At 37.7% G+C, this 20,699-nt stretch overlaps 1 protein-coding gene and 1 long non-coding RNA gene across 5 annotated transcripts in view; one reads left to right on the forward strand and one right to left on the reverse strand.

The window, feature by feature from the left end:
- nalcn (sodium leak channel, non-selective) overlaps positions 1-20,699 on the forward strand; it is a 112,147-nt gene that overhangs the window by 34,825 nt on the left and 56,623 nt on the right. For all 4 annotated transcript variants that reach the window (XM_058786187.1, XM_058786188.1, XM_058786190.1 and 1 more), the window contains 2 exons: positions 6,298-6,429; positions 17,939-18,106. In XM_058786187.1, coding sequence (XP_058642170.1) covers positions 6,298-6,429; positions 17,939-18,106 — 300 coding nt within the window. The remainder of the gene's footprint in view (positions 1-6,297; positions 6,430-17,938; positions 18,107-20,699) is intronic.
- LOC131546561 (uncharacterized) lies at positions 10,315-13,316 on the reverse strand. The gene is made up of 3 exons (XR_009272743.1): positions 13,017-13,316; positions 12,055-12,235; positions 10,315-11,210 (listed from the first exon to the last, which is right to left on the reverse strand). It is a non-coding gene; the product is annotated as an uncharacterized LOC131546561 (long non-coding RNA).

The following is a 20,699-nucleotide window of genomic DNA, read 5'->3' on the forward strand; positions in this document are numbered from 1 at the left end:
TAATTGATTGCGACAGCTTTGCTAGGTATTCATGTGGCACCAGCAACATCAGAAGAAGTAGGCCACCACACCTTGAGTGCATTGACAGTGCTGTTTTTATGTTCTCCATACAAGAGAAATAGGCGTCACATCACAGACGATTCTTGAAGTAGACGATGGATGAATTGCACAAGCAAGCTCTCAAACCCTGCAATAAAACATGCCTTTCAGAAAGCAGGAACATTTTTTGGGTGAAGTCAAGGGCCCTGAGAAAATGGACTCACCTGTTAGTCCCCCTTCAGCCGAAACACCCTAGGGAAAACCAACATCGAGAAGCTGAAAATGTCAAACTGCTTTGTCATGTCCCGTATTAGTCATAGAGGCTGCTCGCTGAATTCTGAGCTGTGATCCCAGACCAGAGCAGCAGACAGACCAGACTGCCACTGTCCTTCTCTCATCTCTCTCCCTCGAGATATACTGTAAGACAATAGCTGCATTTCCTGGAGCTCTACAAGTCCTTTATGCATTAATAGTAATATATACACTACCATTTGGGCTGAGAACTTAATAATAATAATAATAATAAATTAGTACTTTTTGCATAGATACAAAATACTTTTATTTCAAATAAAAGGCATTATTTTGAACTTTCTATTCAAATAACCTGAGGAAAAAAAATATATATATATATCACAGTTTCCACAAGAAGGTTAAGCAGCAAAACAATTTTCAACATTGATATTGATTTAAAAAAAAGTTTCTTGTACACCAAATCAGCATATTAGAATGATTTCTGAAGGATCATGTGACACTGATGACTGTGAAAATTCAGCTTTGCCATTACAGGAATAAATTACATTTTATAATACTGCAGAAATTTTTTTTTAATAATATTTCACAATATTACTGTTAACTGTATTTGTGATCAAATAAATGCAGCCTTGGTGAGCATATAGAGACATGGTTCAAAAACATTTAAAACATCTTACTGACCCCTCACAGTCAAAGAAGACTGCAAAGACTGAAAGTGAAGTAATACAGAGGGGATTTTTATGAGTAAATATTTAATTAAAAAATTTTGACAACTAGAGAGCATATCTTCTTTTGTGGACTTACTTGTTGGGCTTCAACTTGACTAGTTGTTGAGAAAACTATGCCATGTGGGGACTTACTAGTGTTCAAGTCATTTACTTTTTTAGATTACTTTACTGCAATCCAAACAGAGCCCTAGCAGGGTTAGGGATGGTTTAATTGCCAATTACAAAAACCGTTTCCTTCTATTTACAACATACACAAGTCTAAGGAACCGCAGTCGATATATCTCTCTAGGCAGATGGACAGCCTCTGGACACAAAGAAGAAGAGAAAATCTGTTCTCAGATAATCTCTTCTTGTATGCCCTTTTTGCCATTGTCTTTCCAAAGGCAAGCTTTATTTTGAAGGTTGTATGTGGTGTGGGGCCGCATTGTTCCACATGTGGCCCAGTCTGGCTGTCAAACCCTGAGGGAGAATGACTCTTTTTATGTCTCTGCCTACGAACCCTGTCATAAAATCTCTCTGTCTTTCACCTCTCTACTTAATAAACCATTTTCTATTTACTTGCTTCTTGCTGTCTTTAGCTTTCAGCAATTTGACTAAGTGATTAATGTTAAAAAAGTGGTTTGTAAGGAAGGCAGGGCCTCCCCTAAATGCTTTAGCTGTATGTAAAGTAATAAAATAATATTCAATTTGACTTTTATTAGATAGATATATCAGTACAGACAAATTAAGCAAAAGCAAGAGCTTGATGCTGTTGTAGACTGGTTTACCTCCTTCTCTCTCTCTATTAAAGAGGAGTTTAATCGCTTTTATATAATTGTTATTGACTGTTTTGGCTGTTCCAAAAGATGTGGGATTCTTTCTGTTGGTCTTCCAAAAGGTCCTTCCTCTGTTCTCGTTTTCTCTCTCCTCTTCCTCTGTTTTTTTTTTTTTCTCTTTTTTTTTTCATTTCCTCTCTCTCCAGCTCGTTTGAGATTTTCCACCCACCCACAAGCTGTGTTCATGTATTTGGACAGTTGAGTGTACATGTTGCATTTTATCTGCATCTCTTTGGTGTGTCTTCTCATTGTTTTATAACACATAAATGCACCCAAGCTGTGAGCGCTTATACAAGTTAGACCGTGCCATCCACTGTGCCAAGACACTGCAATGAACTAGATATTGGCCCTCTGTTATTGGTCATGTTAGGTATTTCCTCTGTGCTGGTGAATTGGATTTAAAGGTAGAGTGTGTACGTTTTGTGCCACTTGGGGCACCAAGCAGAATTGTTAAAATAGAAATATTGCTTCCAAACAGGTTTCCCAAACACTGCATCCTGTCCCCTGTCTGCCAATATTCACATTATTTTGAAGCATTGCAAATTATGTAAAAGGGTCAGAAGTACCATATATTTGAAGTTTTTGCAGACTATTTAAATGTATGCAAATATATAAGTTCTTTCAAAGTGTAATGAGACTATAAACTTCATTACATCATGCGCAATGCTTTATGGGAGTGGGTGATCACTGTTGAGCTCCGTTCCCCAGATTCCTGTTTCCATGGCAACAATTACTTCTCTGGTTGGTGGATCTCCATTTATTGTGTTTTACCTGGAATTCCACAATAATAATAGTAATAATAAAAATAATAATACTATTTATTTAAGTTGGCTTATAAACAACCATCATTACAAAAAAGCTTGAACTTGCACTAATTTTCTGCATGGAGTAATTGATTTTTTTGTGACAGTTTTTCAATTTAAACCATAGAAAGAACCATGGGTATAAAACAGGTATGGGCCCATCTGATAATACAAATGTCACTTGCTTTAAATTAATATTAATTAATATATAATAAATATTATTATGCATTGAGCTCAATGCATATTTCACTTACCTTAAGGGACAGTTGTGGCCTAATGGTCAGAGAGTTGGACTTACAACCCAAAGGTTGTGGGTTCGAGTCTCAGGTCCGGCAGGGATTGTAGGTGGGTGAATGTCCAGTGCTCTCTCCACCCTAAATACCACGACTGAGGTGAGATCCTTGAGCAAGGTACCGAACCCCCAACTGCTCCCTGGGTGCTGTAGCATAAATGGCTGCCCACTGCTCCAGGTGTGTACTCACAGTACGTGTGTTTACTCAGCTACTCACTCAGAGTATGGGTCACCATACTTGGCCACAGACACATCCTTTCCTTTCCTTTTTAATACAAAATTTCATTTGCTTTTATACTTTCATTCACTTTTAGTGATAGGATGATATAGGAAAATATAACTGTGATGACAATAATAGAAATGTACTGTTATTAATAATAGCAAAATTGTTTCTAATAAAATCATGCTTGGCTGGTATAGCAGGGCTCCAGACAAAAAAATCGAGTGAGGAGCCATTGGCTCCTATAAGAAAAAACTTAGGCGCCAAATTATTTTTTTAGGTGCCACAGAATAAACGCGTTGTATTTATTAGTTTTTTTTTTTAACATTTTGACATTTCAATCACACAGTCGTGTTTGTCTACTATTTTCTTGACTTTATCAGCATTTTAATCCATCTTGTAGATGACCTGGGAACTAGGTTCACTTAAAGTGGGAACTAAACGTCTTTTCCAACTTGAAATATACAGTCACAAAGAATTGTTTATTACACAGAATCTGTACCAATATCATGGACCATAAGAACTTTTAAGTAATTGCAATTTAATAAATTTAAGTTGGTTAACTTAAAATAAAAAGTGAACAACACATTTTCAAACTGTTATTTGTCAGTGTAACTCAGAATTGTCAAGTTCACTTAATGTATTTCTTTAATTATGCATTAAGTTGGTGCTTTAGGAGCAAATATAGCGGCTTCTTCGAGATAGGTATAAACAGAGGTTGGAGCCAGCTCCAAATGGGCGGGACTTGTTAATATTCCCTACACCAAACTCATATTTATTCAATGACATCATTGCCTTTTGAAGTTTAATCCAGCTGTATCGCGGTTCTTGTCTTTCCATCCCCAACTGTAAGACCTCTTGAAATTATAATTAAGACTTTTCTTATACCATTTAACATATTTAAAACTTTTTATGGCCGTAAATTTTATACAAGTAAATTGAGAGGTTTTTAAGGACCCACAGTATTTAAGTTAGCCCGTTGGGCAGGGCAGGGATACATTTTGGTAGCCCAGCTGGAAAAACGCAATAGCCCCGCAATTTTGCGAGCCCTGGGTTTCCTCAATTTTTTAAAGAAAAGTCAACTGATCGCTTTTTACAGTGTTAGCTTGGGCTCCTCCTCAATGCATCCTATAGAAATGTTGTCAAATCTCTCACACATCCAGTCGGTTTTTGCATTTTTTATCATGTAGACAACAGGTTAAGTAAAAATATTAATATGCAAGAGCGAATAAATATAGCAAAATGCTCCTCTTTATAATTATTTTTCTAGCTGACTGATGAGCTTATGGATGGATGGATGGTTAGGTATTGTTACATGGCATTGTTTACAAGCTTTACAAGATTTCCACAGTTTGACACAGAATGAGTGATTACATGAGACATTTCAATAAGTGTAGGCTCTCTTATAAAACAGCCTACCTTTTGATATTAATTCACATTCATTTCATACTATAATAGAGAAAGATATAATGGGTTCACTTGCCGCTTGAACTGAGGCGCTAAAGCGATTGCGCCTGCCGCATTAAAGAGCGCCAAAACTGTATTTATTTTATAAATTTTGTTATGAATTTGGCAGAATGTTAAAGCTGATATTTTGTTCATTAAAAAGTAACAAAGCACAAAGCTTATTGTGATTACTGGACGGCAAGTGTGCTGCAAACAGGCTAATATGAAGTTCACGCATTTACAGAACTCAGCATATAGACTAAAGATCTTGATAACAAGAAGCCATATTAGTAATGATTATAAACGAGAATTGTTAACGATATTGTCAATATCCACACAGCTGACAGCTTTACCTGTTGAAGTTTGTTCAAGTTGTGCATGAAATAGACACTGCTTTTCTGCACTTTCACTTTGCACGTCTCCGTCATTTTGATCTCTCGCGCTGCACAACTGAGCTGCGTTTAGCAGGCATTTGGGCAGAGATGAGGACTGTTTGAAACTCTTTTTTTCCATTTAAACTTTGATGCGCATCGTCTCAGTTTAATATGTGGACATAAAAGATGTGATCGCAAAACAATCAGGAAAAAACATAGTCGCCATTGGCGACCTCAGCAAAAACTTCACTTGCAAATTAATATTTTTGGTCGCAAATGCGACCGTTTTAGTCGCAGTTTGGAGCCCTGTATAGTATAAATAAATATTAATAAACACATTCTCATTTTGTCAGTAATTTATTTTCATACCACTCCTGTTTGCTTGCTTTTTTGCTACCTTTATGGCTTTAATATGTTGTATTTTGTACTAAGAAACCTATGATATCAGCTCCAGCGACAGCTGTTTATCTAGAATACTGGCTTCCAGACACATGACCCAAAAGATTATGTCTTATTAGTGTTTTTCCTTCCCTCACTGGAAGAAACTTGGCAGAGTCAGGAGTGAGAAGAAATGGGCTTCTGGAGCCTTTTAATGGCAATTAATAAGACATATCTTAAAATAAAAAGTAAAAAAATAAATAAAATTACAGTGCTCCAAATGTCATGTGGCAGGAACATTTCTTTATAATGCTGCTTGAGTTTAATGTTGTTTTTCAAATCAAATATCTCCATTATAATTTATCCAATGTTGCAGCTAACTTTTAGAAGAAAAAATACCTGCCACAGTCTCAAGTGGAGACAGATTTCATGGGCAGCAGACAGGTGGCTTAGTCTGGGCTTAAATTAAGTTGTCTTTCCTGACTCATGTTCCTGGGTCTGTAATGGGCTTGAGATAGGTTCATTTGGCCTGCTGAGGGCTCAGGCAGTGAGGGTCCATTTAGTTGGCTGAGTCCTTACAGTGATTAAAAGGTTCCATTATACAAGAGTGGAGAATCAAGTGGAAAATAATGTTCTTCCAGCAGCTACACTCAGTATGAGGAAGCAGTCAGCCTACTTGTTCATAAGGGAGAATATACATCTAGAGACATTAAAAGCAAGAGGAGATGTACTGTACCACATACATTTAAAAAAATAATTAAATAAATTGCTCAGTATGGCAGCTCTAGGAATAGAGGTTGTGCATTTCAGTTGACTGAAATGTATGCACAGTTAAAATATATATGCACAGTTGGCAAAAAAAGTTGTCTGCACTGACGTGCCTCAAAAGGACTTTGTTAGCATGTCGCTAAACTGACGGCAGCACTGTGTCTGATCTTTTCTTTCTGCAGCAACTGATGCGATCTTCAGTTTTCCACATGTTCATCCTCAGTATGGTGGCCGTTGACGTGATTGTAGCTGCTAGCAATTACCACAGGGGCGAGGACCATAAACTCACCAATGACGAGTTCTACCTGGCTGAGGTAAGACTTCTTAAAATCGATTCTTAGAAACCTGTTTATTATTTTAAATTTCTTTTCAGTGTGTGCAGCAATTTCACAAGACCACAATGAGCTTTTGCTAAAACACAATGAATATTAGCAAGTGTTAAATATGATATATTACTGATTTAATTTGAGATGAGAAGCACATTTGTTGTTTAAAGGTATAGTTCACCCAAAAATTTAAATTCTGTTACTAATTACTTACCCTCGTGTTGTTCCAAACCCGTAAGACCTTTGTTCATCTTCAAAGGGTCAAAAAGCTCTCGAATTTCATCAAAAATATCTTAATTTGTGTTCTAAAGATAAACAAATTTCTTACGGGTTTTGAACAACATGTAGTTGAGTAATTAATGACAGAATTTTCATTTTTGGGTGAACTAACCCTTTAAGTTAAAATTCAAGTTTATTATCATTCCGCTATATGTGGGATAGAAATAATGTGCTGAAAAATCAAAATTATTTGATCCCCTGCTGATTTTGTATGTTTGCTCACTGACAAAGAAATGATCAGTCTATAATTTTAATAAATCCAGAAAAATGCATTTCAAATAAGTTAGAAATTGATTTGCATTTTAATGAGTGAAATAAGTATTTGACCCCTTCGCAAAACATGACTTAATACTTGGTGGCAAAACCCTTGTTTGCAATCACAGAGGTCAGATGTTTCTTGTAGTTGGCCACCAGGTTTGCACACATCTCAGGAGGGACTTTGTCCCACACCTCTTTGCAGATTCTCTCCAAGTCATTAAGGTTTCAAGGCTGACGTTTGGCAACTTGAACCTTCAGCTCCCGCCACAGATTTTCTATGGGATTAAGGTCTGGAGACTGGCTAGGCCACTCCAGGACCTTAGTGTGCTTCTTCTTGAGCCACTCCTTTGTTGCCTTGGCCGTGTGTTTTGGGTCATTGTCATGCTGGAATACCCATCCACGACCCATTTTCAATGCCCTGGCCCTGACGGTACATGGCCCCGTCCATCGTCCCTTTGATGTAAGGCTGCATGATATATCGTTTCAGCATCAATATCGCAATGCACACATCTGCGCTAGTCACATTGCAGGATGTGTGATTTTTAATATAGCTACTGATCGGTATATTTATATTGATCATTTTTGCGACAGCTGTTGCGCCGCGCCGCCCCACGCTGTCTACACTGGACTCAACAAAGCGACCGTTGCAAATTCTTTGAACTTTGTGTCAGTACATCATAAAAAGAATGAGGGATTTACTCTCGGGGATTTGCCATGTCAAAATGCATGTCTCTGCAAGTATCCTTGTAAACACAGTTGCTTATGGCTTAGGTGAAGGTAAACAATTGATAAAGAAAATGGATGTGTAACAGTATATTGGTTCACAGCAGTTTAATGTTCCTAAGCCTTTCTGTGTCATGAATGTTGATCAAACAAAACACAGAGAAAAATCACTTTTGTAGCTTTAACACAGATTTATTAGATTAAATTTACACAGTGAAGACTATGCAGTGTTATTTTACATTTGATTATACAACCAGTATAGGCTACCTGAATACTGTTAGACTTACCGGAAAAATATAAATCACTGTTTATTTAATTTATATCTTTGTTCTATATTTATCTGTTTGTAATTTGTTTATTTTTCTATATTGATTTACTCACCTATAAAATCACCCCAATCATTGATTATTTTTTTCTGGTGTTTTTTTTTCATATCGCAATATATATCGCAGAAATACAAAATATCACAATGTGAGTTTTTTCCAATATCGTGCAAGCCCTACTTTCATGCGGTGCAGTTGTCCTGTCCCCTTAGCAGAAAAACAACCCCAAAGCATAATGTTTCCACCTCCATGTTTGACGGTGGGGATGGTGTTCTTGGGGTCATAGGCAGCATTCCTCCTCCTCCAAACACGGCGATTTGAGTTGATGCCAAAGAGCTCGATTTTGGTCTCATCTGACCACAACACTTTCACCCAGTTCTCCTCTGAATCATTCAGATGTTCATTGGCAAACTTCAGACGGGCCTGTACATGTGCTTTCTTGAGCAGGGGGACCTTGCGGGCGCTGCAGGATTTCAGTCCTTCACGGCATAGTGTGTTACCAATTGTTTTCTTGGTGACTATGGTCCCAGCTGCCTTGAGATCATTGACAAGATCCTCCCATGTAGTTCTGGGCTGATTCCTCACCATTCTCATGATCACTGAAACTCCACGAGGTGAGATCTTTCATGGAGCCCCAGACCGAGGGAGATTGACAGTTATTTTGTGTTTCTTCCATTTGCAAATAATCGCACCGTTGTCACCTTCTCACCAAGCTGCTTGGCGATGGTCTTGTAGCCCATTCCAGCCTTGTGTGGGTCTACAATCTTGTCCCTGACATCCTTGGACAGCTCTTTGGTCTTGGCCATGGTGGAGAGTTTGGAATCTGTTTGATTGATTGCTTCTGTGGACAGGTGTCTTTTATATAGGTAACAAGCGGAGATTAGGAGCACTCCCTTTAAGAGAATGCTCCTAATCTCAGTTTGTTACCTGTATAAAAGACACCTGGGAGCCAGAAATCTTGCTGATTGATAGGGCATCAAATACTTATTTTCACTCATTAAAATGCAAATCTATTTGTAACTTTTTTTAAATGCGTTTTTCTGGATTTTTTTATTGTTATTCTGTCTCTCACTGTTCAAATAAACCTACTATTAAAATTATAGACTGATCATTTCTTTGTCAGTGGGCAAACTTACAAAATCAACAGGGGATCAAATATTTTTTCCCCCACTGTAGATGGACATATAATCATAAAAATCAAAGAAATATATAAACCTATATATGGGTGATTCTTAGACTATGGGCACTTTTATGTTCTTTGGTCATATTTTTAAAAATACATATAATGTTGGACAAATTCCTCTTTCTTTGTCAAACTAACAATAATAAATCGACCTTAAAAACATTTTACTACCTTTCTATTATGATTTTTTCATACTTATAGGTATCAAAATCACTGTTTTCTTACTGTTTTCTTCAAGGGTGTTTTTAAAAAGCTAAACATTTTAAATAAGAGTATTTTGCATACATGAAATGCTAAGTATTAATTCAAAGCTAATCAGTGAAGCTATCTTCCATTTTTTCACAAAAAAACTACAGAAATGTCATTTCTGACATTTATGGTTACAAAGTACAATTGATATGTTTAATGACTTTGTGATTTGAGTTTAATGAGTGTGATGAGTTTAAAACTTTTTCAAAAAAATACTGTTTCTCTACATTCACGTTAATTCATTGTCATTTCCACCACCACACCTGTCATTTCCATCACCACACATATTTTTTAAAAATATTTAAAAAGTTCTCATCACACATTAAAAATGTATCCACAATGAGATCATGCTCTACTTAATATAAAAATTCAAGTTATTTATATTTATTTTCTAATAAGCTCTTACCCAAACCAATATTAAATTTCAGAGTGTGACAGGTGTACACACTGTTAAAAATTGTCCTGTTAAAAAACAGTAAAGAACTGGCAGCTTGGTTGCCAGCAAGGAACTGTAAAATTAACAGTATCTTACTGTTGGGTAAAATTACAGTTGGTTCCTGTTTATTAAAAAACAGTAAAGAACTGGCAGCTTGGTTGCCAGCAAGGAACTGTAAAATTAACTGTGTCTTACTGTTGGTGAAATTTACAGCTGACTACTGTTTTCGCAAATACTTTTTTTGCTCTTCTTCACAACTAAACAAACAATGTGTAAACTACAATACAAATATACTACGCTATTGAGTAATGGCCTGCTAGTAAAAAGGACAATATTTTCTTCTTGGTTTTTAATATATATTTGTACCCTTTGAAATAGTGACTTGAAATGTAACACAAGTAAAGCAGCTTTAAAGTGTTGATTCAAAACTTGTTTTGCTTTATTAAAAAAAAAAAAAAAAAAAAAAATTCTTAGAAAAAACATTAAAGACAATAATTGAAATTTAAGGGGAAGAAGTGGTCATAACAGAAATAAACTCAACATATTCCCCAAATCAGATTCTGACTTACAGAACATTGGTACAAAATGAAAACAAATTGTAAAATAAAGCCCAAAGCTTATTACATTTATGACAATAAATGTACATTTCAGCTGTATAAATGATAAATAAATTGCTTTAACTCTTTAACAATTAATTCTAATAGGTCATGCAGGCTGTCCAAAAAAATAACTCTGGACACAAAGATTAAGTGAAAAACTTAGAGAACACCTGAGTAAATGTTTTTGAGTGAATAGAAATTAATGAATACCTGAAAAAATAGAGATCAAGAGACTGTGTGTGTGGGTGTGTGCGCACGCACATTTTTGTGACAAATGAGGACATAAATTTGTGTAATGACAGGTATTACAAGGAGCAGGTGACTTTTCAGGACATTACCCCATGTCCCCACTTTTCAAAAGGCTTATAAATCACACAAAATGGAGTGTATTGAAAATCTGAAATAGCACAAAGTTCGCTGTAAAGGGTAGGTTTAGGTGTAGGGCAATAGCACATACAGTTTTTACAGTATAAAAACCATTACGCTTATGGGATGTCCCCACTTTTCACAAAAACAAACGTGTGTGTGTGATGTGAGTGTGTGTGTGGTCTGTGGTGTGTAATACTTGTATAAAGTCCAACTCAAAATCCATAATTTTTTTTAAGTAGACTGCAGACACGAGGGTTCACGGTTTTCTTTTTCTGGGTGACCTTCCCCATCAGCTTTGATATGACTCCTCCAGCCCTGGTCCCTTTTCCGGATTTATCTCGATGAACCACCTGAAAAACAAATGTGTGTCTTTAGAATTAGTGTGGAGGGAAAAAAAAGATGGTAACACTATATCTTAGGGTCTCTTAACTAGTTGCTTATTAGCTAGCATATTACTAGACTATTAGCCATTTATTAGCACTAATTAAGCACATATTAATGCCTTATTCTACATGACCTTATTCTACATCCCTAATCCTACCCAATACCTAAACTTAACTACTACCTTACTAACTATTAATAAGCAGCAAATTAGGAATTTATTGAGGGAAAAGTCGTAGTTAATGGTGAATAAGTGTTCCCTATTCTAAAGTGTTGCCAAAAAGGGTACTCACGGATAACATATAAATATTAAAAGTATATAAAATTATATTCTTGTATCAAGAACACTTCACTTTACTTTGTCAGGAAAGGAAAGCTTTCTTAAGAAGCTCCAACACTCAGATCTTTTGGACTGAATGATGTGTTTCAGTCTAGATTAAAGATATCTCTTTGTTCAAGCATTGACATAACACATCTTATACCCTACTATTTTAGCCATGTCTGATAGAACTGTAACATATGCACATGATCATCATTTTAATGATGAAGGATGGGTCTGCTTTCTTTCAAGGTTTCCACCAACACCTCACCACCGATAGACATTTTATTTCCTTGACATTCACCTACTGCTCACTGGGGCTCAAATATTTGATAGGAAATTTCTCTATTTGATGCTATTCCCTGTTTATAGGGCCAAATGTTTCAATGAAACATACATTTTCTGTATAGCTGCTTTAAAAATATATGTATTGTAAAAAGTGATATAGAAATAAAATGTGAAGTGAATTGAATGTATGCATCCAAGTATCTAACCTTTGAATAATTTCCAACATGCATGCGTCTTCAGCTTGGTATTGAAGATTGAAATTGTTGTAAGTAGAAAAATCAGCTGCAAGCCCAGACAGAAAAGGCGGCTGGATGCCCTCACAAATGATGTGCTCCTCAAGGCTGATCATCCAGTGCTGGATTCTTCTTCCTGGTGTTTCACCTGAACCTTTAAAAAGAAAAACACATTTAATGTTTTAATTTAATTCACATTTAATTTCAGCATTGACGTAACATTAATTTGACATTGCCAGATTACAATTGAATGCAAAGAAAACTAAAATAATTGTAAACAGTCACAGAGTTCAGCACTTCTAACATAAGAAAAGCATTTCAAGATGGACTGGTCTGGACAGACCTTTAAGTCAAAATGTGTATACTCTAAATTGTGTATTGTAAAGTTTATTTTCATTTATATTCAGACAACAAAGAAAGCCCATCCACTGAAAGTCCACACAAGTGCATGGTAAATAAAAACTCAATTTCAAACATGCTAGCTTTACACATGAAAACATTGGTTCTCATACTTAGCTTTCGTGTTTACATTTTTAAGTGCTCCAAGCATATGATTTCCGATTCAGAAATCCAGCTAATAAGTATTCTATCACTTTAAATACAAAACCAACATGGATTGATGCAAAAACATAACCAACATAAAAACAATATAAGCACAACAGTAAAAATCCCCCTTAGAATAATCATGTCATACTAGAACATGCTTACCCAAATTTGCAATCACAATGACACCGAAATTTTGATTTTGTTCGTTTGTTTTTTCAAACAGTGGAGGTTTAACGTTAGCAAATTCTGCAAACTGATAGCCTATTAGCCTATTAGCAAACAACACCGGCCATTTCAGCATGTTACAGAGACATCGATGTGATTTCAATGCAACAGTGTTTGAAAACTTAACTTTGCATAAGAATTATCTCATAACGAATGAAACTCACCCTGTAATTGGGAATAATATAATCCGAGTCACAGAGTCAGAAATCCAGTTGCACTCGATGATGTCGTATTTGGCGCGTTTATCACTGAAAAGAGCAAATAAAAGATAGTGTCACTTCCGATATCCACTATACAGATTAGTTGCAGTAGCAAATGTAATGTATTTTGTCTATGAAATCGCGCAAAGCAAAGGGGAACTTGCCTGTTAACAAGACGGATGAAAGTCCCGGCGTGCTCACTGCAGTTTACAAAAATACTGGATAGTAATGTTTTATTTCCTTCGAGTTATAAATACAGTAGAATGCCGTTATATTGTGTCTACGTCATTTCACAAAAACGAAAAAAAAACAGTAATGTACTGCTTTTGAACATAAGAGGATTATACTGTTGAAATTCTGCCGTAAATTAACAGCAATTTTTAACAGTGCAGTTCAGCATTTGGTCCTTAGGGCAGTTAATTTATCTCATTGACAAATGTATAATTATTGTACATTGTGGAAAAACTGGTAAAACTAGTTACAAAAATGATCTTAGACAATTCTTGAGTGGCATAAGTTATTATTTTTTTAAATAACAGCTGTATATTGAGATGTGGTGGAAATTACATTTGTTCATTGCAGGTTGGAAAAAATTTAAAATATTAACAATTTCTCTTGTAATCTAAGTTTGTCCTCTTACACACCTTAAACTAGACAAATTATTTAAACTTATAAGACTGTGTTACGTGACTTTTGAACAAGTTTTTTTATTCAACTTCACAAGGCTAAAAGTTCCCCTATAAATGTACATATTTACATATACCTATAAAACCAATGTAAACATATAACCTATAGGCTATAAAACTACACATAGCTTACTATACTTCAGATAAAATACCATGTAATAAAATGCCATGCAGTTTATTTTATTTTATGTCCAATTTCTGTGGTAAATTGAACAGAGCTAGAAATATAGAGCTGAAAATTATATACAAAAATTACAACCTGAATTCCAGAAATGTTGGGATGTTTTTTAAATTTGAATAAAATGAAAGCGCCAATATTTTATTCACAATATAACACAGATAACATAACAAATGTTTAAACTGAGAAATTTTACAATTTTATGCACAAAATGAGCTCATTTCAAATTAGATGCCTGCTATAGGTCTCAAAATAGCTGGGCCGGGGGCATGTTTACCATGGTGTAGCATCTCCTCTTCTTTTCAAAACAGTTTGAAGATGTCTGGGCATCAGGGTTATGAGTTTCTGGAGTTTTTGGTGTTGGAATTTGGTCCCATTCTTGCCTGATATAAGTTTCCAGCTGCTGAAGTTTGTGGTCATCTTTGACATATTTTTCGTTTAATGATGCGCCAAATGTTCTCTATAGGTGAAAGATCTGGACTGCAGGCAGGCCAATTCAGAACCGGACTCCTCTACTACGAAGCCATGCTGTTGTAATAGCTGCAGTATGTGGTTTTGCATTGTCCTGATGAAATACACAAGGCCTTCCCTGAAATAGACGTCGTCTGGAGGGGAGCATATGTTGCTCTAAAACCTTTATATACCTTTCAGCATTCATAGTGCCTTCCAAAACATGCAAGCCGCCCATACCGTATGCACTTATGCACCCCCATACCATCAGAGATGCTGGCTTTTGAACTGAACGTTGACGACACGCTGGAAAGTGTGTTTCGCTACTGATAAGCCTTGGTTTACATCAAAGGTTCGCTCATTGCTGAGGCATCGTAATGTTACATTTAGATCTGGTGACACTGAAACGTATAAGGTGGCAAGGAACAACCTAAAAAGAGGAATCAGAGAGGCTAAAAGAGCTTATGGGGAAAAGTTGTCAAGTAATTTTACTGACACCAAGGACACAAGGCGCTTATGGCAGGGATTTCTGACCGCAACAGGCTACAAGCCTACTGTGACTGACAATGATCCCCCCTTACCAGATTACCTCAACACCTCTTTTTCTCGATTTGAGATCACAGACAACAGAGCAGCACAAAGGCAGGCACTGCCTCTCACCAACCAGACATTCCAGCTGATGGCAGATAGCGTGAAGAGGGTTTTTTCTAACATCAACCCCCAGAAGGCTGCTGGTCCAGATCATATTCCAGGTTGTATGTTGAAGGAATGTTCAGAACAGTTGAAGGATGTCTTTACGGACATATTTAACATCTCTCTTAGACAAGCCAGAGTGCCCATCAGTTTCAAAAGCACCACTAGAATACCTTTGCCCAAGACGCCAAATCCAGTCTCCATGAATGACTACCGTCCGGAAGCCTTGACCCCGATAGCTATGAAATGTTTTGAGCAGCTTGTCATGAATCATATGAAGTCATGCCTCCCAACAAGTTTGGACCCATTACAACTTGCATATAAAGCGAACCGGTCTCACCTTGCTTTGACACACCTGGAAAATAGGAACACTTATGCCAGAATCTTGTTAATTGATTTTAGCTCTGCATTCAATACAATCTTGCCACAGCAGCTTATTGAAAAGTTGTTGTTGCTGGGTGTGGATCCTGGCATATGCAGATGGATTTTGGACTTTTTGACTGAGAGATGGCAGACAGTCCGATTGGGCAGCACAACATCTAAGATGATTACAGTGAGAACAGGATCACCACAAGGGTGTGTACTGAGCCCTTTACTGTTTACGTTGCTAACACATGACTGTTCTGCGAGTTTCAGTACGAATCATATCATAAAGTTCGCGGACTACACCACAGTTGATGGCCTCATCACTAACAATGATGAGTCTGCATATAGACGGGAGGTGGCGCAGTTGACAAAGTGGTGTAAAATACACAAGCTTTCCCTTAACACCAGTAAGACCAAGGAGATGGTTGTCGATTTCAGGAAGACTGGTCATCGGCACCATCTCCCACTGACCATCAGTGGCCATGAGGTAGAGATGTCAAGTTCCTGGGGGTCCATCTACAGATGAGTTGACCTCCAGTGACAACACCAATGCTGTCATCAAGAAGGTCCAACAGCGACTTCACTCTCTCCGCAGACTGAGGAAAGTGGATCTTCCTATCCCAGCCATGATTATATTCTACAGAGGCACTATTGAAAGCATGCTCACTTACTGTATCTCTTCCTGTTTTGGTAATAGCACAGCAGAGGAGAGACATAAACTGAACAGGATAGTAAGGACTGCTGAAAAAATTATTGGTGCATGATAGAGCTTTAGATGGCATCTGCAGATCACACGGCGGATTATTTTTACCGACAGTGGTTTCTGGAAGTATTCCTGGGCCCATTTGGTAATGTCAATGACAGAATCATGCCGATGAGTGATGCAGTGTCATCTGAGGGCCCGAAGACCACGGGCATCCAACAAAGGTCTTCGGCCTTGTCCCTTACGCACAGAGATTTCTCCAGTTTCTCTGAATCTTTTAATGATGTTATTCACTGTAGATGATGAGATTTGCAAAGCCTTTGAAATTTGACGTTGAGGAATGCTGTTTTTAAAATATTCCAAAATCTTTTTACACACTCTTTCACAGATTGGAGAGCCTCTACACATCTTTACTTCTGAGAGACTCTGCCTCTCAAAGACATCCCTTTTATAGCTAATCATGTTACAGACCTGATATCAATTAACTAATCTAGTTACTAGATGTTCTCCCAGCTGAATAATTTCAAAATTTCTTGCTTTTTCAGCCCTTTGTTGCCCCCGTGCCAACTTTTTTGAGACCTGTAGCAGGAATCAAATTTGAAATGAGCTCATTTAGTGGATAAAAGTGTAAAATTTCTCCATTTAAACATTTGTTATGTTCTCTATGTTCTATTGTGAATACATGTTCTCTATGTTCTATTGTGAATTGAAAGTCTGTTAGTTTTCATTTTATTCAAATTTTAAAAAACGTCCCAACATTTCCGGAATTCGGGTTGTACATTAATTTCTTATCATTTTTAATTAAGATTTTATCTGGGACACAGCATATATCTGATGCCTAAAATGGATGCCCCAGATGTTACTAGTCACACCCTGATCACTTTTCATGCTAGGTGCTACAAGTGCTGCATAATTTGAATCCCACTGTGAAAATCTTCACGTCTTTTACAGCTATTCAGTGTCAAGATGCTACTTGATAACAAACTTTTCTGGGATGGGTTTTCTGCGCTTTCTTTGTATTGGCAATGTTTATTAGTTTTAAAAGACACAATTTTGTACTGTTATCTTGAGTTATGAGATGGGCAGAAGAACCCTTATATTGTTATTGCACTCAAACGCTTCAGCAGATCAGATTTTGCTGAAAGCTCATATATACATATCCTCATCACTTTCTGTCACCTTAAAAACCCTGAGATTAAATCAACTGAGTGACAACGTGGGCGCAAACAGCTTGTGGGCAACACTCCATTTTAGCGAGCGCCGGGTTGGTATGTGTGTGTATATGTGTCCTGTTTGCCACGCACTGCCTCTGCAATCAGTATGCAGGTGGCACAGTGGGAACAAAGACAGATAGAGGAGTGTGGCCACCCGCCCACTCCAAGCTGAAAGACAGAGATAAGGAGGAAGAGGCATCCCACATATTCACAGACCGATCCATCTCATCATTAATCCCCGCTGCTCTTTATTTGGATAAGACCAATTGGGGAAAAATGGGGAAATACTACTTTTGTTTTCTGTGGTCTGTTGATATTCCCGTGCCTTAATGCTTCTCACTAAGATTGCATTTAGTTCCCATTACATCCTTCCTATATACTGTATCTTATTCATGAAAAAGCAGAGTTATTTTGAGTGTAAATGGTTCTTCAGCCCTCTTTGTCTGAATGTGCATGTATTCACATACGTGTTCCCTTTGCAAAAACCAAAGGCTCTAAGGATACTTAAAAAGCAATTACTAAGAAATGGGCACACAAGGAACAGCTCTCCATTATCATGCTTCCTGCCTCTCATTGTCTCTTTCTGTCATTTTCAGGTCGCCTTCACTGTGCTGTTTGATTTGGAAGCCCTGCTGAAAATCTGGTGTTTGGGCTTCACTGGCTACATCAGTTCCTCTCTACACAAGTTTGAGTCTCTGCTTGTAGTGGGCACCACCCTGCACATCTACCCTGATCTCTACCACTCGCAGTTCACCTACTTCCAGGTTAGAGATTCAAAGATCATCTAGAACTAGTCATTACTGAAATTTATCGTACAACTACTCAAGCAAACTGGCAACATGTTCCAGAAATCAACTTATGGTGTGGTGTTGGAAGCTTGTGATGTGAGACCAATAAAAACATGCAACATTTTAGTAACATCTGATAGTAGAAACTTAGTTTAAGGTGATTTGATTTGATTTCTCATCCACATTGTCATCTGCCAACATGTTACCATGCAAATTTTTAGACAAAGGGGCCCTATCATACACCCGGTGCAATGCGGTGCCAGACGCGATGCAAGTGTTTCTTGCTAGTTTCAGCCCGACGCAGTTATCATTTTCACATCCTATGCCAGGTTGTTTAAATAGCAAATGCATCAGAAACACCGCTCCGCTTCTAAAGTATTTCAGTATGTTTGAAATATCACAGTTCTGTTCATAACGGATATTAAAAAATAACATAAATAAATAACAGGAGAGTTTCAAAGTGGCTTATTGGAACACTAGTGTGCAAACTTTTTTCCTACCAGATGACAAGCTAATAACACAGTTGTCAGCATTAAAAGGTATAATTGCTGCTTTTTGCGGTGCAAATTTTGTTTGTGATGAAAATAACAGTATGTTTTTGTCAGTTATTTTACCTACGGATCGATGCATTACTTAACAGATTTCTGCTCATTCAAAATCGGATACAGATGAAGTAGCACTGTAAGATTACTTTTGTTTGAATGCATTATTGAGAGAGCGATTGCGTGTGAATAAGTGTTGTGGTACTTGTTTAAATCATGCTTTCAGCTGAAAATATTCAGTATCTAGAAGGAACAAACAAATTCCTTTGAGAACTATAACTTCCCGCTCATGTCCATTGCCGTCATCATAGCCTTCACATTCTTTCTGATTTGAGTGATCCTTCTCTATCAAGCTAGCTAAATATGTTTAAAATGTGAATTCTTGCTAAATATGCAGTTATATTACAGGCCGTTGGCATGAAGTGTACTCGTGATGGAGGGAGTGGTGGTGGAGAGCTCTTGGAGCGAGTGAAAACCAAGACGCACCGGCTTTTAAAAACTCCACCCCTCGCTCCAGTCAAAATCGCATCGCTCCACTCCGCGCTCCGCTCACATACTCTGTTGCTCGCGCATTAGAAGCTCTGTTTCCTCTCTGGAGACGCGTTCGGTCTTTGCGCTTGAAAATTCCGCTGTGTAAATCTGCCATAGCACAAGCACAACAGGCTCTTAAAGGGAATGTGAAATGAGACTCTGATTGGTTTATTGCACATTGTTCCCAACACACACCCATTACTTATTTCACGAGTTCACACTTCACATATAATAAACTGAGTAAAGGTTATGCGTATTTGGCGTGCTGTCCAGGGAGAGGGCTCCGAGCTCGGTACTTACCCCCGAGCCAAGGGTACTCCCCCTGTACGGGGAGAGGGGTCCGAGCTCTGCATTTAGCCCGGACCCAGAGCGTTCCCCCATGCTGGGGTAGGAACAGGCTGAAGGTGAGGAGTCAGGGTGGTGGAGGGATGCTGAAAGACTAGAACTGATGGAGGTAAGACTGCTTTGATTATTTATAGGGGTTCTCTCTCTCGATTGGGTAGATGGTGTGATTGCTGATGATGAATTGGCTGTGTTAATTATCTGCGCGTGCTCCTCCCGAAATTTGTTAATAAAACATCACTAAAAGAATAGGGACAACCCTTTTAGACCATGCGTCGGGTGCGCCGACCGTTTTACCCGTCGTTAAACTAGCAAAAATGGATTCAGACACGCCCTAAGTGCACCTGTGCCGTGCGCCTTAGACCATACGTTGGATTGTTAAAATAGGGCCCAAAATGAGAAAATGTCCCTGTAGATCTCAGATTAGTTTCCAGACATTATTGATTCTGATGGTAACGTTTTGACAAATTACGTTATTTTTACTGAGGCCATGAGACGTGCAGCCACAGCATTTGTAAAAGGCTCCCTGCATGAGTGCAGCACCTGCTAGATTCTGAGATGCTAATCATGCACTAATGCAGGGTAATAACGCATACTGGTGGCCATGGCGGAGCTGTTTTCATACATCTCCAGGCAGCTGCAGGGAATGGGAATGGATGAAGCCCACTCACGTTGACAAGCCTCATTAAGGACACAACCTGTGCTCTCCCTCCAGTTTTCTCTCGGCAGGAGGGGCGGCGCTCCAGCCGTGAATATTCATACCCTCCCCTCATGTCTAGGCTCATTATGAAGCTGCCATGAAAAAGACACATGATTCACCATGACCAGTCACCATGTTAAATTTGATTTGTAAATAGCATTTTATATTTTTCCATCATTAGTGAAATGAGTCATTGTCACAAATAGCAATGTCTGACTTCAAACTCATATTCTAAAACTTTTTGAACATAATTACTTCTTTGCATTTTTGAATGTTCCGTAATTGTTTTTTTAGAACTTTATTAACTTGTTCTACATTTAGGTGCTTGAAGATGGTTTTTTGTATCAGTGTAAGTTAGGTACATATTGTATCCGCAACACATAGCTGCAAACACGTTTAGGTCATAAGAATACATAAACCTTGCAGAATCTGCAAAATGTTCATTCACAAAAAT

This window comes from Onychostoma macrolepis, chromosome 09, assembly GCF_012432095.1.
Source record: "Onychostoma macrolepis isolate SWU-2019 chromosome 09, ASM1243209v1, whole genome shotgun sequence".
NCBI lineage: Eukaryota > Metazoa > Chordata > Actinopteri > Cypriniformes > Cyprinidae > Onychostoma > Onychostoma macrolepis.